The 21,264-nt window shown below is 32.9% G+C and overlaps 1 protein-coding gene across 2 annotated transcripts in view; it reads left to right on the forward strand.

Annotated features, from left to right (window-relative positions):
* The window catches only part of LOC119078487 (guanine nucleotide-binding protein subunit gamma-e), a 52,657-nt gene extending 33,431 nt beyond the window's left edge, over positions 1–19,226 (forward strand). For both annotated transcript variants that reach the window (XM_037186045.1, XM_037186044.1), the window contains one exon: positions 16,171–19,226. In XM_037186045.1, the coding sequence (XP_037041940.1) occupies positions 16,171–16,276 (106 nt within the window). In that variant the 3' untranslated portion in view covers positions 16,277–19,226. The remainder of the gene's footprint in view (positions 1–16,170) is intronic.
* The last annotated feature ends 2,038 nt before the right edge of the window (positions 19,227–21,264 follow it).

Genomic DNA, 21,264 nt, shown 5'->3' on the forward strand with positions numbered 1-21,264 from the left:
TGTCATCTATAATACAGATTCTATATAAATACATAAATTTTCGATAGATGTACCCTGATTACGATTTGCTTTGATGCGTTAATGGTCCCTTGTTTGAGGGATCAAAGTGGTTCTTTTCGTTGGGTGATTGGGACGTGTTTTATCGATCAGAAAAATTATTTTTATTTCATTGTCGATTTACTGTTACGATAAGAAAAAGTTTCAAGTGTGAATGCTTTGGCGAACTAATGAGTGTTTACCAATGGTGTGGGCGTTGTGTATAATAGTACATTCATAGCAATATAATGCATGCGGATGAATGGACAGTTCATTTACTAAAACATCAACGAAGGCATATTTTTTTCTGCTGTCGAACCAGTCTCTTGGGTATTATGTCACCTGTACTTTTTGTTCACTTAAATTGATTTCTCAAATCAAGCAGCAAAACAGTAACTTAGTTAGAGCATCTGTTCGTTAGATTGGTTCGATTACCTAATTTAGCACAAATGACAAATGGTCTCGATTCAGTGAAACATTTACTTTTTTGCTGATAAAAGTTTTTTTTTCGATGTTGGACACTCAACCCATTTTCTTTCCTTTTACTGGTCAGTACAAAGAAGGTCGAGTCAATATCTATAATAAGTATACGTAAAATAGACGACAATATATCTCCGACAAATCTATATTACACCGCACCATATACAGCACGTGCAGAAGAGGACTAGAAATCGTTTTTCGTTTTTTTTTAGCATACATTTTCCGACAAAAAATTGTTTGTTGCTTTTACATTCACAAAGAATAATTTTTTTTTTATATTTAATTCTGAAAGAGAATTATATTCTTTTGTAGGATCCCAATGTATTTTATATTCCACTACATTATCAATTCGCTGGAGGGAAAATTCCATACGGAAGGAAATTTTTTACCTGCAGAAAATTCTCCTCGTTTTTTTTTCATTTCTTTCTTCCATCTCAGGAAAAATGCTCTCGTAAATTTTTATTTGCAATGTTCTCGAAGGCATGTGCAGATAAAATAAAGCACAAACTATTTTGCATAGATGAGGAATGTGTGTTGGAAGATGGAAAGCAAATAATGTCATTCTACCGTTCGAGTGAGATGTTTTAGTTATACATAAAATAGTTATTCTTTGACACCTAGAAGATCGATCAAAGTATGTTCTCCGGGTTCTTGTTTTTCTTTGATGGAATTATGTTGTAAAGGTAAAAAATAATGAAATGTTTGCGACATTGAATGGAAATACCGTGTCGATACGTGATTTGAGTGTTTTCTTCCTTTCGTGATTTAGGTAGTTGTTGGTAATATAAGATTACCTCTTGCCAAAATTGTTACCGAGACGTGTGGGTATTGCTGGTCGAGCCTAAGGCCCTAAGGCGAGAATCGTAATGACTACACGTCAAGATAACAATTTTGGTAAGATGTGCAAACACTTTTTTATCTGCCGAGAACATATATACCGAGACAAACAAAAATGGTCTAGAAGGATTAGTGGGAAATTATTGGTCTAGGGAGATAATAGGAGATTATTCACCTCTGTCCACATGTTTATTTAGACACTTGGGAGTCATTGCATGAGCCGAAGGTGAATGTTATAACCCCAAGTGTCTAAATAAACATTTGGACAGAGTTGTATATGCTATTTTATCTACCGACGGCGAAATAATAGCACTTTTTCATTGCTATTATTTCACCTAGGTGAATAATATATATTACTGAACAGGCAGCCTTCAATTCGTGAGGATTTTTTTCAAATTTTTACACACGTGATTGACGTTATTCTAAATACCAGTGGAGTCATCTGTTATTTGCAAAGACGACAAAAATGAGCGGTGAGGTTTGTCTAAAGCGGTTTTATACTGATAGTAAAATGTTTGTCCGAACAAACGAAGTACAAGATTTTGCATCAATTTATAGAAAATATATTTTTGTTCAAAAGAAGTAATAGATTCGACTAACATAATATTTGTTTACTGGACTGATGATTAAATCGAGGTGCTAGTACATCTGTCTCACCACGCAGAGTTTTAGTTTTGATTGTAGACTACACTGATATGCAAGTGATAGCAACTCCGGGCGACAGCTCTAACTCTTACGAAAGCTTCGCACGAGATTTCTCAATAGGGGGCTACAGTCGGCGACTTTGAAATTAGTGACGCATTTCGTTTCAACTGATCTACTCATTCAAACAATTTGTTTGAAACAAAGGCATTTTTACGTCTTTGAACGGTTTTACCACTACAACGTACAAGTAACTATTTCAATCCCAAATTCAGCCTTTTCGTTTGTATGAGTGTATCAGCTGAAACGAAATGTGTCTTTCCCAAATTTTCTTGATTTTGAGTTTGTTGACTGATTCCGCTCAAGTTGTGAAGTCTGAGGTTAAACCTGTGATGATTGAATAACATTTTTCCAACTATTCGTGAGAACCTAGTCTGTAGTTTAATAACAAATTTTGATATATGGACCAATTCGAAGGGTCCCCAGTGAATTTGGGATTATTTTGAAGTAAGTACCACCTCGGGCCAGGTAGCCCTTGTAAAAATATTTTTTGAAAGAGTCGCTTCAAAAACATTTTAAAAAATGTAAAGAACCGACACAAGGTCTCCACATCCCCATACATCTATTAGTATCAACGAAGAAAACCACTGATCGTGTGTCAATTTGCGATTCAACACATACTACTAATTTGTCTTGTAAAAGAGCCAGAGAGAAAGCTGAAATGTTCAAAGGTCATTTCGTTCCTGCAAAATTGCAAAAGTTTCCACAAAATTACGCCGAAAGAAACCATAACTCTGACACTCCGTAAAACATTTTCTATTATAAAAACGAGACATTCTTTCCACACACACATAAGCAATAATTCTTTGCGTTTTTGAAATGCTATTGCTGGTAATTTTCGTTCTTCTTTTCCCTCGAATCGATAATTTCACTTTCCAATTGGTAAGGCGAACTGTTGAAAAATTATAAATGTACATTTTTGCTGCCGCACGTAAGCCCATTTATAAACAGTTCAACCGAAATCGATACACAACATTTTAAGTGTAGAAACAACATTCAAAACTGTAAAGTTTTCGTATTACAATAGTCACACAGCGCTATTTTAAAAACTTTTATTTTGTATTGTTTGGATACCGAAATGGGGATGAAGAAAAAAGTGAATGTTCTCTGTTTTCTCAAGGGTAATCTTGAAATACTTTTGGTTGAGGAAATTTCAGCTCTTTTCGAAGTTTCGAAACATATAAATTATCCGCAATTTTGTCCAGTTTATTTATGAGGTACAATCCGGTGGACTGCATGAATTGTGGATGTCTTACAAGGTTTTCTTTTACAAGTACATTTCAAATAATGTAGCACGTTGCTTTCGGTTGGTATTATTTATAGCATAATGGCTGTGACTTCCATTGGATTTTTTTTTTTCAAATATTTTTTCGATTCCATTCGAGAATTTGTTCCATTCGAACAATTCTTTTCTATGAGTGTACAGTGTACACAAGAAAAAAACGTTTTTCGGTTTATTTTTCATTTAAGATCCACTCACATGGTAAGCGCACGTGACAACATATTCTCTATACCCTGAAGCGATTATACTCTGAATTCGGAAAGAAAATAAATATTTTGAATAAACAATCCATCTACTCTCCTCGTCCCATCATCATCTCATTTTTGAGCTCGTTATCCGTTTGACATTATCAAAAATTTAACAATTTATAGCATCAAAACGGAAACGTTTCGGGAACGCTAGGGATACATATACGTTAAGTGCATGTCCGACACTGCTAACAATAATTACGTTGCATTCCATTTTATGTACAATTTTGCGACCGTTATTATACTGCATTCAGGTGAACCCGAACAGACTCGATAGTACGGCTAATGGGTTGAAATTAAATTTTCTTTTTCATCTTAATATCCTTTCATTTGCACCGTAAAACTTTTATATTCAACATGATGAGAGCGTTTGCGAAAGTGAGGGGACAGACGGATAATAAACCAGATGGTAAAAATATATAAAATTATTTATGTCGAGATGTATATACATAGATAGAGAGAGAGTCAGTGGAACGTAAAGCACTGAAAGTCACTTTGAGAAAATTTAATTTGAACTGGGTGTACTGGGTAATATGCGAGCTGAACGTAGTCAGATAGCAATGAACTGTGAAAATTAAACATTAAATTGTTGTGACGAATTGATCAAGACAAACATTGGAAAATTGATATTGAAATTCTAATGGATGAATTTGTGCCGAAAGTTTCTACCACCTCAAAATAAACAGCTTGGCAACCGGTGCAAATATATTCACAGAACTCACTCAAGCTCGAACATTTTTGATTATTCAATGTAGAAGCAGTAAACAAAGAAACTCTATCGACCTATTAAGTTCCATTTATAATTAACCGATTGATATGGAGGGGAAAATTCGTCTTTGCATTCTTTACTCGAAGTCGTTCCGGTCCAGACATCTCAAGTTTTTTAGGTACAAATTTGCTTCAAATTGTGCGCTCTAACAATTCAAAATTCTTGTGTGAACCTTTCGTATAGACGGCAAACGAAACATGTTCCTGACGTAATTACATAATCTAGTACTTCTTTGATCTAAACATTATTAAGTAATTGATGCGAAATATGGCACATCATTTTAACGTACATTTAAACATAAGATCAAAGGCCGCATAACGCATCGCTTATTTTTGTCGTCCATAACCATAGCACTGCTCTTCTGCATAAATGTCAAAAAGTCTCCAAATGTTCTTACATGTGTGTGTTGTCTGTTTTAACTCACACCAAGGAAGCATAACTCCTGCCTGAATCAGCCTCCAAATATTTTCTATGTTAATGCTAGAAGCAGCGCTATGCCGTAACATATAAATATAACAAAATGTACGAGAAATTTAATAGAAATTATTATCCAAAAATCTACAACATTTAAGATTTAGTTTCCAAACAGCATTTTCCTATTAAGTAAACGATTTCGCATCAATGCCTTAAAAATGTTTGGAATAAAAGAAGTACTAGATTTGACAGATAAATTGAGGACATGTTTTGTTTTAGAGTTTCTTTAAATAGTGAAGTTAACAATTCCTTGGAATCTTTCGTAGACGGCAAATATTACCCTATTGCCGAATCTGGTACTTCTTTCGATCTAAATTTTTTTAAAGAAATTTATGAAAATTCTTTTACTTCATTAGCTTCGAATGTCCGGCTTTTATAACAAAAAGAAGGATTCACTTAGGTGGGTACACTATCAGGTATGACCTGATTAAAAGCTTACATCCAAAGGACATCCTGAACTTCATTGCAAGTACAGGGCGGTTCGAACCAACAGTAAATGACTAACCCAACGTTACAGCTAGCACAATGGGCCCAAACGGTGGCCCCCGTACGTGTTTTACTTAGTAATACAGCTGCATTTAATAAAAAAAAAAAAAAAAAAGCTTAAACGTACATTTAGCTTGATAAGACCAAACTTCCAATAGTATGTAGCTTATTTTTGTCGTCTTTATCGATAACAGATAGAATGCATATAGTGGGTAGCCTCTCCTCGTTTCGTCTTTCCTCAGTTGAAATTTAAATAGATTTTTATTGTGAAAATTTAAAATTTACTTCAATTTGTGACTGTTCCAGTCATCAATCATGTTTACCCAAAGATTATGTACAAATATACAAACGAGTTGTTAGGAATACACAAATGACAAGCAACAACAAAAAAAAACTATCGAATCATCGTTCGCCTATATACACCACCCGTAATACGATGCAACCATTTCCATACATTGATTATGATGAATTCGTTTACCATCAATTTCGAATTCAATATCGGAAAAATATAAATTTATCTTCGATGTTTTCAAGAGAGATTTCACTTCAATAATATTATTCACTAAAAATTTATTCATCCGAATGGAGTTCGTTCGTGTTTTTTTTTGTGTGTGTGTCTTCTTCTTTTGCCTCCTTTTTCCTCCGTCTTCGATGAGTATAACGTTATTCGCTTTAGATTTATTTACTAGCCAATTTAGAATAGAATATCTTCCTCTTATTATTCCGTTGCTACATATTCCGCACAGCACAGATTTTCTCAGATTCAAAAATATGTTGAACTAGAGAACCATAAAAGATTTTTTTTTCACTTTTTCGAATTGTTATATGTTCGAGGGTGTGCCGTTTGATATCCATATGTCATAGTTCAAATCTCGATTCCATACGTCGTCGCCGTCAGTGTGTATCAGCCAGGGTAATATTCTAGAGTTCCACTTCCACAAAAAGATCTTCAATATCGAACAATGTAATTTCTGTACCCATTGTGTGTTTTGTAACGAGGTTCGGCGGGAAAGTTTTTAATAGAAACAGTGGAGTGGGTGGGGGGAATTTTCGTCATAAAGGAAGAATTCCATAGTTGATGGGTATAGAGGATAAAAGAAAAATGAACAAAATATCAACAGCGAATTTCAAGCTATAAATTATTGCTTACGGGTAAACTATGCAGGACGTAGGAAGCGCAAGTCAATTTTTTTTAAAATTAGTTTTTTTGTGAGATAATTCTCACAAGAGCTTACAGAAACTTAATTGCCTGACAGTCTCGTCATTATCGGATACAGCTACACTGAGATTTAATAATCTCCTCTAACGAAATTCTCTGCAGTCCACATCACAATGGTATAGTACGAGTAGAAGCAATTCTCCGACGGATATTAAACCGCCAACATCTCACACTTTTCATGAGTTCTTTTTTATATAAATCTTTCCTATTATTCCCGGTTTTGTGTTTAAATTGAAGAGTCACTTCCACATTTCCTCTTGCACATGCGAGTTTAATAATGAGGAAGGCGGTTTTTTTCATGTTGCATTTTATTAAGTATTCTTTTCATAATGAGAATGCTATTAAAAACCCCGTTGTGTCGAGATAAAAGGAATCTTTTTGTTTGGTACGGAACATTACTTTTGTGATAAAGAAGGATAACTGCCCGTGCCCATTGTTTGGAAAGTGTTCGTTGATGAATATTACGAATGAAGAATTTTGAAATGAAACTTTTCATCTAGATAGGAAAGATGGGGAGTAGAATAGATACGTAACGGAATGGCTTTATGATTATGAAAAACACCGTTGGGTTGTTTAACGTTTAGTTAGTCTATTCTGCATTGTTCAAAAATTTTACCTTTCTGCATCTTTTGCAAACAGCCATCGTTGTTACTGTAACCCAGGGCCTATTTTAAGGAGAATTAAATTCTTAAATTTTACAAGCGATCGTTGCTATTTTTACTGCACAACACGAACTTAATTTCTTAAAATTGGCACTGCGTAAGCATTAAATGTATGCAAAGTGTAAGATACGATACAATCTATTTCTTCCTTTATATAAAGACTCACCTAGTCTTTGATACAAAATCTTTTACTTCACTTGTTTTAACATGCATCTTAATCTAAACGTGTATGTGACTATCCGTATCTCAGCGTTCATTTTCGATTAAGTTAGCAATAGCAAATGACTAGCCGTTTTTTAAAGGTTCAATGAAGTATGTTTTATTGAAGTATGTAGTTTAGAGAAGACAATCCAGCCTTGCTAAACAAAATATTTGAATTCGATAGAAAATGTTGTTGGACTGGCTCGAGAAAGCCCCATTGCGTCTTAATAAAGTTTACAAATAATGCCAGAAAATGTAATAAAAAAAATCACAAACATCCAAAGGACACCAAAGGGAATCGTCCGAATTCACAGTTTGGACAGTCCAGGCCTACACTGTGTATTGCTTGAAAGTTCTATCAGAAAATCGTAAATTATCAAATATCACGAAATCTGTTACTTCATTCGTTTATGACGTTTCCTAACATTTGATGGAAAATCTAGTATTTCAATAGTTTAAACGCACATTACGATTTATATAAGATCACGCTTGCCACAGTTCGCCGCCTTATTTGTAAGAGTTGTTAATAACAATTGACCGTGACGGCTACCTATACCGTTGACGACCCTGTAGTATAGTCTATAGTATACCTAAATAGTCTCAAAGTCATTTTACTTTGATGTTTTTAATTATCTCTAATGCTAAATATTTCCCATCCAAATATATGTGGAATGTTCTTGATGTATCGAATCGTTAAATGGAAATATAGTTAAATGGTAATGGCATAAGGCTAATAATTGAATCGACCGAATTTAATGGGCTGGTGATTTAGCCGATTTTTTTTTTGGAATATAAATTCACTGGATTTGTGTTGAGGCTCATTACTCAAAATCAAATAATGGAAACTCATAACATTCCTAAATTGGCAGTACGAGGGTGCTTTCAATAATAATGGTTTATATATGTGCGACTGTAAAAGCTTACAAAGTAGATATTTCTCTGGGTAGTGCCACATGGCCAAACAATTTTCCTAATTTTTAATTGTTTGAACATACACGGGAAATTGTAGAGCCGAAAAAAAAATGTTTTATGAGTTGATGGAACATTTCCCATATACAATGTTCGTGCGATGGGAACGTACAAATCGTAGCTGTTTTCACATTTTTTTTTTCGTTTTTAAAATTCAACAAAACCGAAATGGACGTTTATTGTGTAAAAGATTGAAAGAAAATAAATATTTCACAAAATCGCATTAATTTTCGATTTTTGTTGAATCATTTTTCCTTCACTCAAAACGTGAAATTGGCTTATTCCATTTTAAACTTTCATGAATTGGAAAAAAACGGAAAAAAATTTTGTTATGAAAATTGGTAGAAACACAACAAGCGTGGTGTTAGCTAAGCTTTTAGATATTGTTTAAGTGCCGTTCGATGTGTTACTTTATATCTATACACATATATGTTTTCGGGATATAAAAACCACAACGGATACAAAATCGGAGCATGGCACAGAGGAAAAAAAACCCGAATTGTGTGGGGATGTTTCATTTCGGAGAAATTAGATTGAAAATGAGATTGTTCTATATACCATTGCGTAAGCATACGATAGACATTTTCGCAATACAATACATGAAAATACATGAAATATACATGAACATGACAGCACGGTGAACGTACCATACATATATAAATGACAAGGGTGTTAATCAATGAGCACCATGTTATGTTACACCTACATATTCGGACGTTTCAAACAAAAATATCTATCGATTTTGTAGCATGGGTTTGATTTTGGGATTATACTTTGTTGGTAAATAGAATGGAAGATCATCGTTCCGTTCCAGATATTAATTAAAACAATAGACCTTTTGTCGCAATGGTTATCGATGGTGTTGGGAGAGGTGAGATGTGATTGAGAAAATCCATTTTTTTTGCAACACATAAAATACAAAGTGGAAATTTTGTTAATCATTTGTTTACGATAGTGACGATGAAAATAAACGATGAGTTCTTGCTAGGCTGTAGTATTACGCCAAAACACCTAGCATGGTATAGGATATTCAGAATGTCAAACACTTCGACTCGAAATCTTTTCCTATTTAATACCATTAGTACCATTATTGGTGTTGTGATTAATGGTACTATAGTCAGGACATGAAGATGATTCTAGTAATCCTTCAAAATTCTCCATGTTCATGAAAATTCTCGAAATTCATGAAAATGGTTGAAGTGTTCAAGTTCTTGAAATTCTCGACATTCTGAAAAATTCTCCAAAAAATATTCTTGGAAATAGTTCTTTGTACTAGTGGTCTAAAATAGAGTAGAGATTTGACACGTTTTATATTTTGTTACTCTATGCTAGGTGGTTTGATGGCGCACGATAAAACCTAGAGGTTATATATGTAGCATACTGTTAACAAATTAATTAATAGATTTGATGACCACATATTGCTACCCTGCGCGTTTATAATAGGTTAATATTTCAATCATTAGTCCAATCGTACAGCCCATTTTCTAGACACACAACTCATTTGATCAGTTACCAGCAGTGAGAGGAAATATATTTTCTTGAATACTTGTAAAAATTCCAGAAAAATCTTTCTCTAACCTGTCACATACGGCTATTCATCTGTTATCGATAACGACGACAAAAATAATGACGAGCTCTGTGTAATATGGTCATTTATAAAGAAAAATACATGTTAAAACAATTGAAGTACAAGATTTGAAATCAACCGATTCAAGTATTTTTTATCTATGGAAGTAATAGACCCGATAATAATATTGGACGGTTAGCTGTTATGAGTTTGTTAAATTTACGTTCGTTAACCTTCGCGGACAACTAGCATATTAGTGGTATTAAATTATCGGTTCTATTTCTTCTTTTGATTGTCAAGATATTTCGATGTGAAATCTTCTACTTTATTTGTTTTAACGCCGCATTTAGGTATATAAGATCACGTTAGTCTGATGACTTTGTTTACGTTTGTCTTTGGTATAAGTAGCAGATGTATTTTTACATTATTGACATTGATGGTTGCAGTTATCAGTGGCTTTGTGTGAAGTGGGTTAGAAATGGTCTGATTGACCCAGGGACTAATTTTGGGAAAATATTTTTTTGCATATGATCTCATATGAGAAAATTCATGAAAATATAGGAAAATAATCCCAGATTCGGGTCAGAGTCTATCAGTGTTTTACTTTATGTTCGAAGACATCCAAGGTCAGAAGTGAATCTATTTTAACATGTCGCCTGACTAAATCTGTATATGGGGCGGTAATGTATCGATTAGCTTTGGTGATTTTTAAAGCTTTAAAGCAAATTCTTGCACATAATCGTATAAGTAATTCTATCCTTGCCTCGACGATTTTTATGGATCATTCTGATGGATACATTTAATTTACGAGTTGTGATTGGACTGGGAATTCATTTTTCTCTCGACTCAACACTTAAAATCGTTTACATTGATCATTGAATCGATGCACGTACAGCTATTTCATTTTCCGTAGATAGTTGTGCTTGGCAAAGTAAATACCATTTTCTAAATGCATTGTCGCCATGTCTCTATCGGTGTAAAGTTTTATCAGGGCGAAAATACCACACTAAAACTTTATATTATGATGTATGCACACACTGCACACCACCCAGCCCACAATGCATGAATATAAATTTTACGAGAAACTTTTCTTTACATAATTCCGCTACATAAAATCCTTAATTCGATTTCATTGAGAAAAAATCGCGTGCGGATAATTTCAAAACTTAAAATAGTTTTTCAATCCAAAATTCAAAAATATATTCAAAGATACCGACGGCAAAGCACTTCATCACCAAAACCTCACCCATTTTACGAACGTTCGACCAAAGAACATTCATCATAATCATCATAAAAAAAATTTGCTCTTGACTAAGTGTAGAGCAGCCAAATAAATCAATGACTCTAATGCTAAATATTATAATGTTGGAACAAATAAGTGTCAGAAACACCGTTCGCTTTTCTTTATGAGAAATGAGAATGTTATTAAAAGTTTACCGCAAGATTCGAAACTGTTTAGCACACCACTCATACATACATGATGGCACATCCTCTATGTGAGATATGTAGGGTGGCCTATATATTTGCTGAGATATAAAACATTTTATGATTTTGCTTGTGCACAATAATCTTGATCTTAAAAAACTACTCCAGAAATGTACTTCAACAAAAATGTAAGAGCAAGCATAATAGAGCCTTGTCTTCTGTTCGCTCGGTTCAAATGTTCTTGTAATCCCAAAAGAATGTCTGCAGATAATTATCATGTTATCGATTTATTTGTACGGTGGATAAGATGTTAGTGACAAAATAAAATCGAACGAACTTGACTCGTATTTTGTTTCAGATTATATATGTAGTTGTAGTACACTAGTGCCTGCTCAACCGTTTTATTTTTATCATTTCTCTCGTTTTCCGACGATGAATCATCATAATTTGAATCATTATTCTTCACATGAAAATATGGCATACATGTGCCAGATACTCTATGACTTCTTGTATTTACATTTCAATTGATAGACAGAGAGCCTTAGTGTACATCAGTCCCTCGCAGGGTCACGGTTTTAAAACTATCGTATATAGGTTATGTCTATGCCGTGCTGTTCTCCATATAAGTCGAAAAGGGCTTATTCTGGCATTTTTGTTGTTGGGAAAGCTAGGGGGATCTAATATATACGCTTATATCAGTCAACTTAGATTGTAAGTTTCCAGATAAAAATAAGGAATTAAAATTCTAATCTCGAGAGGGATTACTTTCAGCAAGTCTAGGATTACATTTTAACCCCTGCTAATGATTAAGGAAATTTAGATCTTCTGTTGATTGGAATCGGGATTAAAATGATGATAGTGACAGACATGATTTCACGCTTTACATTTTTAATGAAACTGGTTTACAATTGTAGTCATTTAGATTGACCGATCATTTCACTGTAAAACAAAACCACACCCAACCCTAACTAGAATATGTTTGAAGGGAGCACGGATTCTGTCCCTGTCATACAGACCATCTAAGTTTTCGTTTCATCGTCGAACCGATTTTTCGAGAAAAAAAATTAATTCAAATACAAAGGACAAACTAGTAAAAACAAAGGTAAGATATCGAGCCCAGGGTTCACAATTTTCGCACATTGAATTTGTAATTAGAAAACACATTTAATTAGGGGGTTATTAGAGGGTTATTTTTCTCGGTAACAACAGTTCGGTAAGATTCAGAACGCAATAGCTCAGTGTAAATACAGTGTAAAGACTATCGACAGCTGTCCCGAAGGGGAAAAAATTCATATTTCATGTTTTTTAAATTCTGATCTAATGTCTTGGAAGATTAAAATGTAATCTCTCTAGAACCTAATGATTCGGGTTTAAATCAATGTAATTCCAGAGGGAAATAAATTTTAATCCAAAAAAAAAAAACATTCGGTCGCATACTGTTAATCCCTAAGAAATGTGTCAGATTTCTCAACGATATACGCGGACTTTCACTTAGTCTCTTCAGTTAAGGCCTAGACTAGAATTCGAAATTGTCAGTTCAAAATGTTTTACTTCTGTAATGATACAAAAACCTTAGCCTACTAATGAACTGATACACAAGCGGGCTCTCCACCTACAAGTTGTAAATGCAATTGCTAAAAAGTGTTTTAAATTAACGCTCGGTCGGTTTTTGGTTTTTAATTTGAATTCGGAACAATTGTTGTCAGGCCTATTCTCGAAATGGAAATGCACATTATAGTTTAAAATAACAATGCCATTCGGTGTGTGCATAATAAAGCATCACTCTAAATAATGGAGCACACATATGATATGTTGCTGGGAATATACATTTGACACCAAAACTGCAAAACATTAATTAATATTACCATTGTCCGGGATCACTATCTGAATGCTCTGCTCTACATATGTATTTATACATATATTCCCGGCATATAAAGTTGGAAATTACATTTACATAATTAATACAAAATTCTGGCTTACAAGTGCTCTCTGCTTTGCATCATACAAAATACATGAAAATGGTGTTAAAAGCATCGAATTTTCGAATACATTTTGGAAACTATAGGGAACTTGAAAATGTATACATATTCCGTGCTAGCACAACGAACAGGGATGAACTATGAGGTACGGTAAGACTCGGTTTTGTTTTGTTCAATTTAAATGTTCCTGGTAAATTCATCTGGTTATTTTCATCTGAAACAGTTCCTTGTTTCAAGGTTTTATCAGAGATCTTCGTGTCACTGTTGGACGACGGCCGTCGGGGGAAATATTTTTCGAGTGATAAGTTTACTTCATTTATTTTTGTTTTGTTTGTTTTTTTTTCGTAAAACTCTCGAGGGACAGTTAGTGGCTGTGGTGATTAGGTCAGCTTTCAGTTTTCAAGAAAAATTTCTTTCAGTTTGAAAGAGCTGAGCACTTCATTTAAACTTTTAAGATTGAAATACTTACGAATTAACTTTGTATTTTGTGTCGGATAAGTTCCTTTTAAGACTGTTTAATCCATTTACTTACATTAAGTGACATTGGTTTTGCAACACTCAAGCTAGTGCATGTATATATAATCCCAGAGAGTTAAAAGCATGACACTGAATTACCACTTAGTTTCAGTCTTTTCTACCCACAGTTCTTAGAGCTGACAGTGGTGCTGACACTCGATGTGTAATTTAGACTTAAAAACTAACAGCAATCACTGCCGCTGAACAAATTGATCGAGCTAGCTCATTGTAAATGTATGTTTACTTCATCAAAATATGTATTGCAACAAGGTAGCTCTCAAGTATCTCGTGTGTTTGAGGGAATGTCTTAAAATGTCGTATTTTTTATGGATGGCTGTACGTTTCGTAGATTAGACTTATAACAAAATCTGTTAATTTTGGAGACATACCGTGGAACCATTTCTTGCTAAGAGTCACGCTATGCGCTCGGCTATGCGTCCATTAAAAATAATTTGTTGGAATGTTATAGCTTAATAAATTGCTTTCGCACAATTTGACATTTAATATATATGACGCTACACCCAGAAAAAGAAAATTCATACAATACACCGGGTATGTGTAAAATTCGTCGGGAAGGTGGAATATACTTCATTAACGCACATGATACATGGGCAATATTATCTATACGTGGAACACGTTGAAAGCGTAGTTACGTTTTCCAATTGTCAGATTTGAATATTCATGCGTTACGTATTGTGGTGATATACGTGGAATATGAATAACTTACGAGTGGGACGGAAGTTAAACGCACATCACGTATGTTAAACGCATATGGTGGATGTTGGCCTTAGACATTGAATTTGTATCATATTTATATTTCTTAACACGTAGTAGTTATAGTAAACTAGAAAAATTCTCGTCAAAATACTTTCATTTTTTATTAAGTAATTTCATTTTGATAATAAGTGTCCATAACCATCTTGCCATCAAGTCGTAGCTAATTACGCGTGCTTTATGAACTTAAATTCAGTTATGTTAAAAAACGACATATCACTATTATTGTGCGTTACATTATAACGTGCTCTGGGTAACTTATACGCCACACACGTTTATGGCTTTCAAAGTACGCTTCAACAATAAGAAATGTCAACCAACACTACTGCACTGCGACATTAGAAAGATCGTTGGCTCATGATCGAGAGGTCCCCGGTTCAACTCCCGAAGAAGTCAATTTTTAATTTAAAGTATTTGTTACCAATAACTGCTAAAATGTATAATAACTTCTGGAAACTGGTTAATATGGTGTAAATCGTAGGTAAATTCAATAAAATTCATATTTTTAAATCTGTCAAATCGAAATACGTCTCGCACGTATTATATTCGAGCCCGCTGTATAACTACCTTACCACACTTTTTAACAGGGGGCACGAATGATATACGCTTAATGTTTGTCGTCGTTGGCCATCAGAGTAATTCGTCTAATGCAGATTTTTTTAAGTCCGCTTAAGAGGAAACGGGCAGGAACGGGGCAATCTTTCGAGAAAATCAAGAAAACTCCAGAAATTCGAGAAAAAAAATTCTTGAAATTGTAAACGTTGGTAAAATTGCGTCATTTTCATGCACGGAAGCGTTGAAATGTATTTTTCGGTTCACTTTTTCATCGAATCGTTCACTTAAAATTTAAATTTTAGGCACACTTACGGCGTGAATTCATCAAAACTGAGAAATAAAGGAAAATTCGAGAAAATAAAGAAACTTTTTCTCAAAGATAGACTGTGTGTGTATAGGACGTTGGTCTGTAGTTATTAGGAAAAAATGTTTAAGAATGGATAACAGAAGATTTTAATTTGACTGCACATCTGATTGTACGTTTACTTAGCTACAACAATCTTTTGTCGTGGGAACCGTTTTGATTACTGGAAATATTTCAAATTAAAATTAATTGGAGTAAAGGTTCACGACCTTCTAACTAATTGTATATTATTAACATAAAACCTGGCCTTTAATTACATTGTTTGGACATCTAGAGCATAAAAATTTAATTAAATCTGCAAATAAATCCAGAAATGAATTTTTTTGTTATTTGTATTTCGTTTTTCAATAAAATAACAATGTGCTTGGAATCTACAAATAATATTCCATGAAAAGCTTACTCAAGGTAAACATAATTAAAATAAAAATTGCAAATGTAAACAAAAGCAAGCAGTAAAAAAATGCCCAACTCGGAAAAATCCCAGCCAAAAAAAAATTGTATTAAAAACGAACTCAACCTTAAAACCGGAAGGATTCTTTTACGAGATTTATATATTATCTCGCAACAGAAAATATTTTCATTTTGTTTTTCATTACATTTCTTTTTCTCTTATCTTCAATTACAGAATGCGAGACTATGTGGAAGAAAACGAAAAAAATGACCCGCTGATCCACGCTCCGGATAAGAAAAACAATCCATGGGCCGAAAAAGGAAAATGTGTTATCATGTAAAATATCACTACATAAAACACCGAGAGAAATCACAATAAGAAAAACCATGAAAAAAAATATGGAAAACATGAGATATCCACAAAACATTCATTTTAGTGTTAGTCAAAAGTCCATCCATTCCTCTCAATATATTTCTACAACTTTATATAGTGTGCGGACATGGATGATGTAATCAAAATGTAAAATTTTCAATTTTTATTTTGTTTTGTTTTAAATAAAACTTTTTGTCTTCATTTGGTTTTTTATAGAATTTCGGTTAAGGATTTATTTGTTTTTATGTGTTTAAGTACGTTAAGTATATAAATAGTAAAAACTGTTTAGGTAAGAAAGCAGCGCGGCACACTGAATTTTTCTTCGATCTTTTTCCCCCAAAGACATTAAACAAATTGAATAAAAGTGATGTTCGAATAAACGATAAACAATTTTAGGTGTTATTTCATTCGGTATTTAGCCCAGAAAACATTTCCTCTCAGACAGACACGTACACACACGATACACTATGCATTAAAAAACTCCCACACCCGCGTCCTCCTAAAAAAAACTCGGAATCCGAAATCAATTTCAACCAGTCAGTCATTTACTGAAAGCATTTCCAATCAACATTAAAAGTTTAAATTTAGATTTTAAAATGAATTTGTAAGTTTAAAAACAGCTGAAATCAAAAATGAGAATAAAAATAAATAATTTAAAATAATAATAAAAAACAATTACTAGCAAACTTTGCTTTCAAAGCTTTCATAGAACTTTTTAATTCTCGGATCTATATTTAAAATGAGAAAAAAAAAAATAATTTTTAATTCAATTAAATTTTTATCAAAAAAAAAAACGAAAAAAGCTGTTTGATGTAAAACTCGTAAATTGTTCGTAATTTTATTATGACTTTATCTGATTTCAAAAAAAAAACACTCAAAATGATTAGACGAGAGACATGCATGTCGTAATAAATAAAAATTTATTTTAAAAACAAAAAAAATATTTTTAACTTAAAAGCAAGTTACATTAAAATCAAATTAGTTTGTACTTAAAGAGAAAACAAATAATTAAAAACTCAGTAGCAAAAAGAGAAAAGAAAAATGAGTAAAAAAAACCATTTAATTATATTATCGAGTAGAGACAAAACACAATATACCTATGAATTAATAACAAATTAAACAAAAAAGAAAAATTAATAAAAAATAAAATTGAACAAAAAAAAATTTAATGAAAAAAAATGATTAGACAGTTTAGAGTTTAATTTTAGTTCTATTGAATCGATCAGTCTGCGTGCAGAAAATCTCCCTCCCACCCCCTGACAAAATGCCCCCGATAAATCATTAATATAGATCTGCACAACCTGGAAACTTGTGTCCTTTTCTATATTAATCAATTTACAACCCATAACCATCCAATCTCTCCAATTGAACCCCCATGCACCCATTTATGATCAATGCGATAGAAATTAGCTTATGATTAAAATGAAAGAAGAAAAATAAAATAAAATGAATTATTAAGATTATTGTATTACCTTTAAATTGTGAACAAAACAACAGCTGATTATTTAAATTAACAAAAAGAAAATTAAATTAATGAAAAAGCATAATATTTACGAGATAAATGTAAATCCAAAGAGAATAACAACACAAAAAATGTGGTCGTCATTTTCATTTGTCCGGAATGAAAATATATTTGCTATTTGAGTATAATGGAGAAGTGTGTGTTAATGCTTTCAAGTTAAACTAACTAACAGAAGAAGAAGAAGAAAAAAATTGAAGAGGAAACGGGAATAAGCTAACGAGGTAAGTTTAATAATAAATTAAAGTGAACACGCTCCTAATATAATGTAATCGCGTTAAAACAAACACAAAATTATGAAAAAAAAAAACAAATCAAAGTTTTTAATGAATACCTAGTAAAAAAACCAACGGAAAAAGATGCAAAAAAGGTTTTGAATTTGATTTGATTGAAATAATTTGAAAAATTTCTTTGGATTAATTTTTTTTAAGTAAAAGTTAAATGTCTCCTCCATGGTCTTTCTCTTACACCACCATCCGAAACACCTATATGACTTGTACACAAAATTACATTTTTGAAAAATTTTGAAATTTGTATAAATATGTTTTATCTAACCATCGTGTGCTCGAAATTATATGAATTTTAAAATGACAACAAAAATCTAAATTGTTTACAATTCAAATTTTCTCTAATTTGTTCGTCTCTCTGATTATTTTTTTTAAAATAATTTTCAATTTCCAATTATATTCAATGAACATTTTACAAAATTGAAAAAGAAATATCTTCACCATCTTTAACAAACACTACACGTACCAACTTTTTCTTTCTATAACCCGAAACAATAAAAAAAAACAGTTTACACTATAAAGAAAACAATTTAATTAAAATTTATTTGGTACCACACGGGTATCCACTCAGAACATCAAAATAAGAAAACACAATTCACACATCCCGCCCAAATGAATTTTTATTAAACTTTATTTCAAATCCCCTTCCCTTCCCACCAATCCATCGCCCCGATCTCCATTCTCGTTCTGAAAATGAATATATTTTCAGACATATTTGATAAACCGAAATACACCTTTCAACCCCTCCGAAATTGATTAGAATTTATGCGTTGATTGATATATTAAATCGCTGAATTAAAAAGAAAAAATAATTAAATTTTAAAAAACAAATGAAAAAAAAAACAAAAACACGTGGATGACTTAAGCTTAAGCCATAAACATTACCATCACATGAGCTCGATTAATAAATTATAAATTGCATATAAAGTTAAGACCATAAAGTAAAGATAAAAAAAAACAGAAAAAAATTAGTCGTTACTAACAATATGGAATTTTAAAATTATAAACAAACAAATATTATAGAAATTAATAATATTACAAAAAGAAGAAACCAAAAACCACTGAAATTAACCGTATTGATGAATGTAGCATAAAAAAGTTAGTAGAACATTTAAAAAAAAATCTCTTCAACTGATACCATCACACAACTACTAAACCAAGAAGAAGGAAAATGTGAGGAAATACACCTACTCTACCAACAAAATTCCAATCATCAAACCAAACAAGAAGAAAAATATGGAAATGGAGAAGAAGAAGAATGAACTACTACAACGCTGTACTTATCTACACAACTAACATGCAATTTACGATCTATGTAGAATTTGCTAAAATACACTAATAGCTAAGATCCCCTAAAATGTGTTCGTCTATCTTACATTCCAATCCAAAAATAATGGGACAAGAGGCAATGAAGCGTAGCATTTCAGCCGAACGAAACAAAATTAAATCAAGTTTGACAGGTAAAGAATGGTATTTGAGTCTTATAATTACCTACTTCGAACCTATGCTCATACTAATTGAAGAAGACTTTCTATGTTATGTTGCGTTCAGCAAAAATTCAAGGGGAAAATATCTTTGCAGTCAGCTTAGCAACGATCCAAGCATTTTATGAGCTTAAAATTCAAATTCTGAAGAATTTTTGCACCCTATGTGTTCATTAGGTTATTCCCTGTAATACGGTACAAAACTGAATTCAGAACGATATTTCATCTGTTATCGACAATGACAACAAACATATAAGCGACAAACTCTGGTCAATCCAATCATATATAGTGAAAGATATGACTAAACAAATGAAGTAAGAGATTTTATATGAAGCATTGAGTGATATTTTAAGCAGAAAACGTGACAGAATTAGTCGTAATGTCATACGCGTTTTTTAATGTCCAAACGATGCAATGGAGCATGGGCTTGGTGATGATGATTTAATATGGTAAGGTGAGTTTAAATAATTAAATTTAGGTCAAAATTATTACGGGAATCACGGTGCTCCCTAAATAATTTTTTTAAATTTCCGTCTAACTGACTAAATCACATTACCTACGAACAATTACATGTGACACAAAGAGACGTTATAGATACTAAATCCAAGACGCAACCTAATAACCGATTCAATCAGATGTCATTATTGTGGACAACACAACCTGATGAAACGAATTATTTGTGTTGCGGTTGAGTTTCGAACCCACAATCCCCCAACCCTCCAGTAAGTCAATGTGAACTTCACATTGTGAAGCCTCGACTTACACACTGCTCTATTGAGTGGTTGTCGCATCACTTAATTCAACGGGGAGCAACTGATTGTAGAAATAGCAAAAAGAAAAATGGATGGAGGAATTTTTAGTTGGGTCACATTTGGGAAATTCCACAGGGCCGCGGAAGCCAGACTTTTCTTAATGAGAAAGGTAATTTTTTTTCAAATGTTTATTTAACATTACCTCTTGTTTCATCTGTAAAGTAAGTCAATCGATCTTATCTGCTCTTGTGGTCTAGCCCCTGAAACCGGTGTGCATATACTAAGGGATTGTCCACTTTACACCAGCCTTATGTTACGAAAATCCGGGTTTTCTGATCTTTACCCTGTTACAGACGGCTGTCATTTGTTATCAACAACGACCTCAATAACAAACGACAAGGACTGAGTAATAAGGTCTTTATATACCAACAAATATGGTTAAAATAAATTTTAAGTAAAAGATTTATGAAATTAATTTCTGAAAATCTTCAATCTGCTTGCCGTATGTGACAGGAAGATGAAAATCTGACATCTTTAGATGCCGCAACGACTTTCTGAACAGGAAATTTCGCAGACAATGAAAGTGAGCGCAGGGAGCTGGAACAAGCGATCTTTGATCTGAGTTTCTGCTTCTCTTTCTCACATTAAGCCTAGTATATCTGTCTAAACAAATCCATAAACTGGAAAACCTCAGCAAAATAATTCGAAACAATACGAGAAATTTTAGGTTTGTAGTGGTGAATCGATGTTGAAGCCACGCCACTCGAACGTTAAGCGAATGCGAATTATTTGGGCTCTTCGCTCTTTAAACAAGAATTACAATTACAAAATAATGATATTTGTCTGTCTGTGTCAATACCCAGGAGCATCGTTCGATTCTAGAGAACACACATTTTTATTTTTATTTTGTGATA

The sequence above is a fragment of the Bradysia coprophila genome, unplaced genomic scaffold, assembly GCF_014529535.1.
Source record: "Bradysia coprophila strain Holo2 unplaced genomic scaffold, BU_Bcop_v1 contig_297, whole genome shotgun sequence".
NCBI classification, from domain to species: Eukaryota; Metazoa; Arthropoda; class Insecta; order Diptera; family Sciaridae; genus Bradysia; species Bradysia coprophila.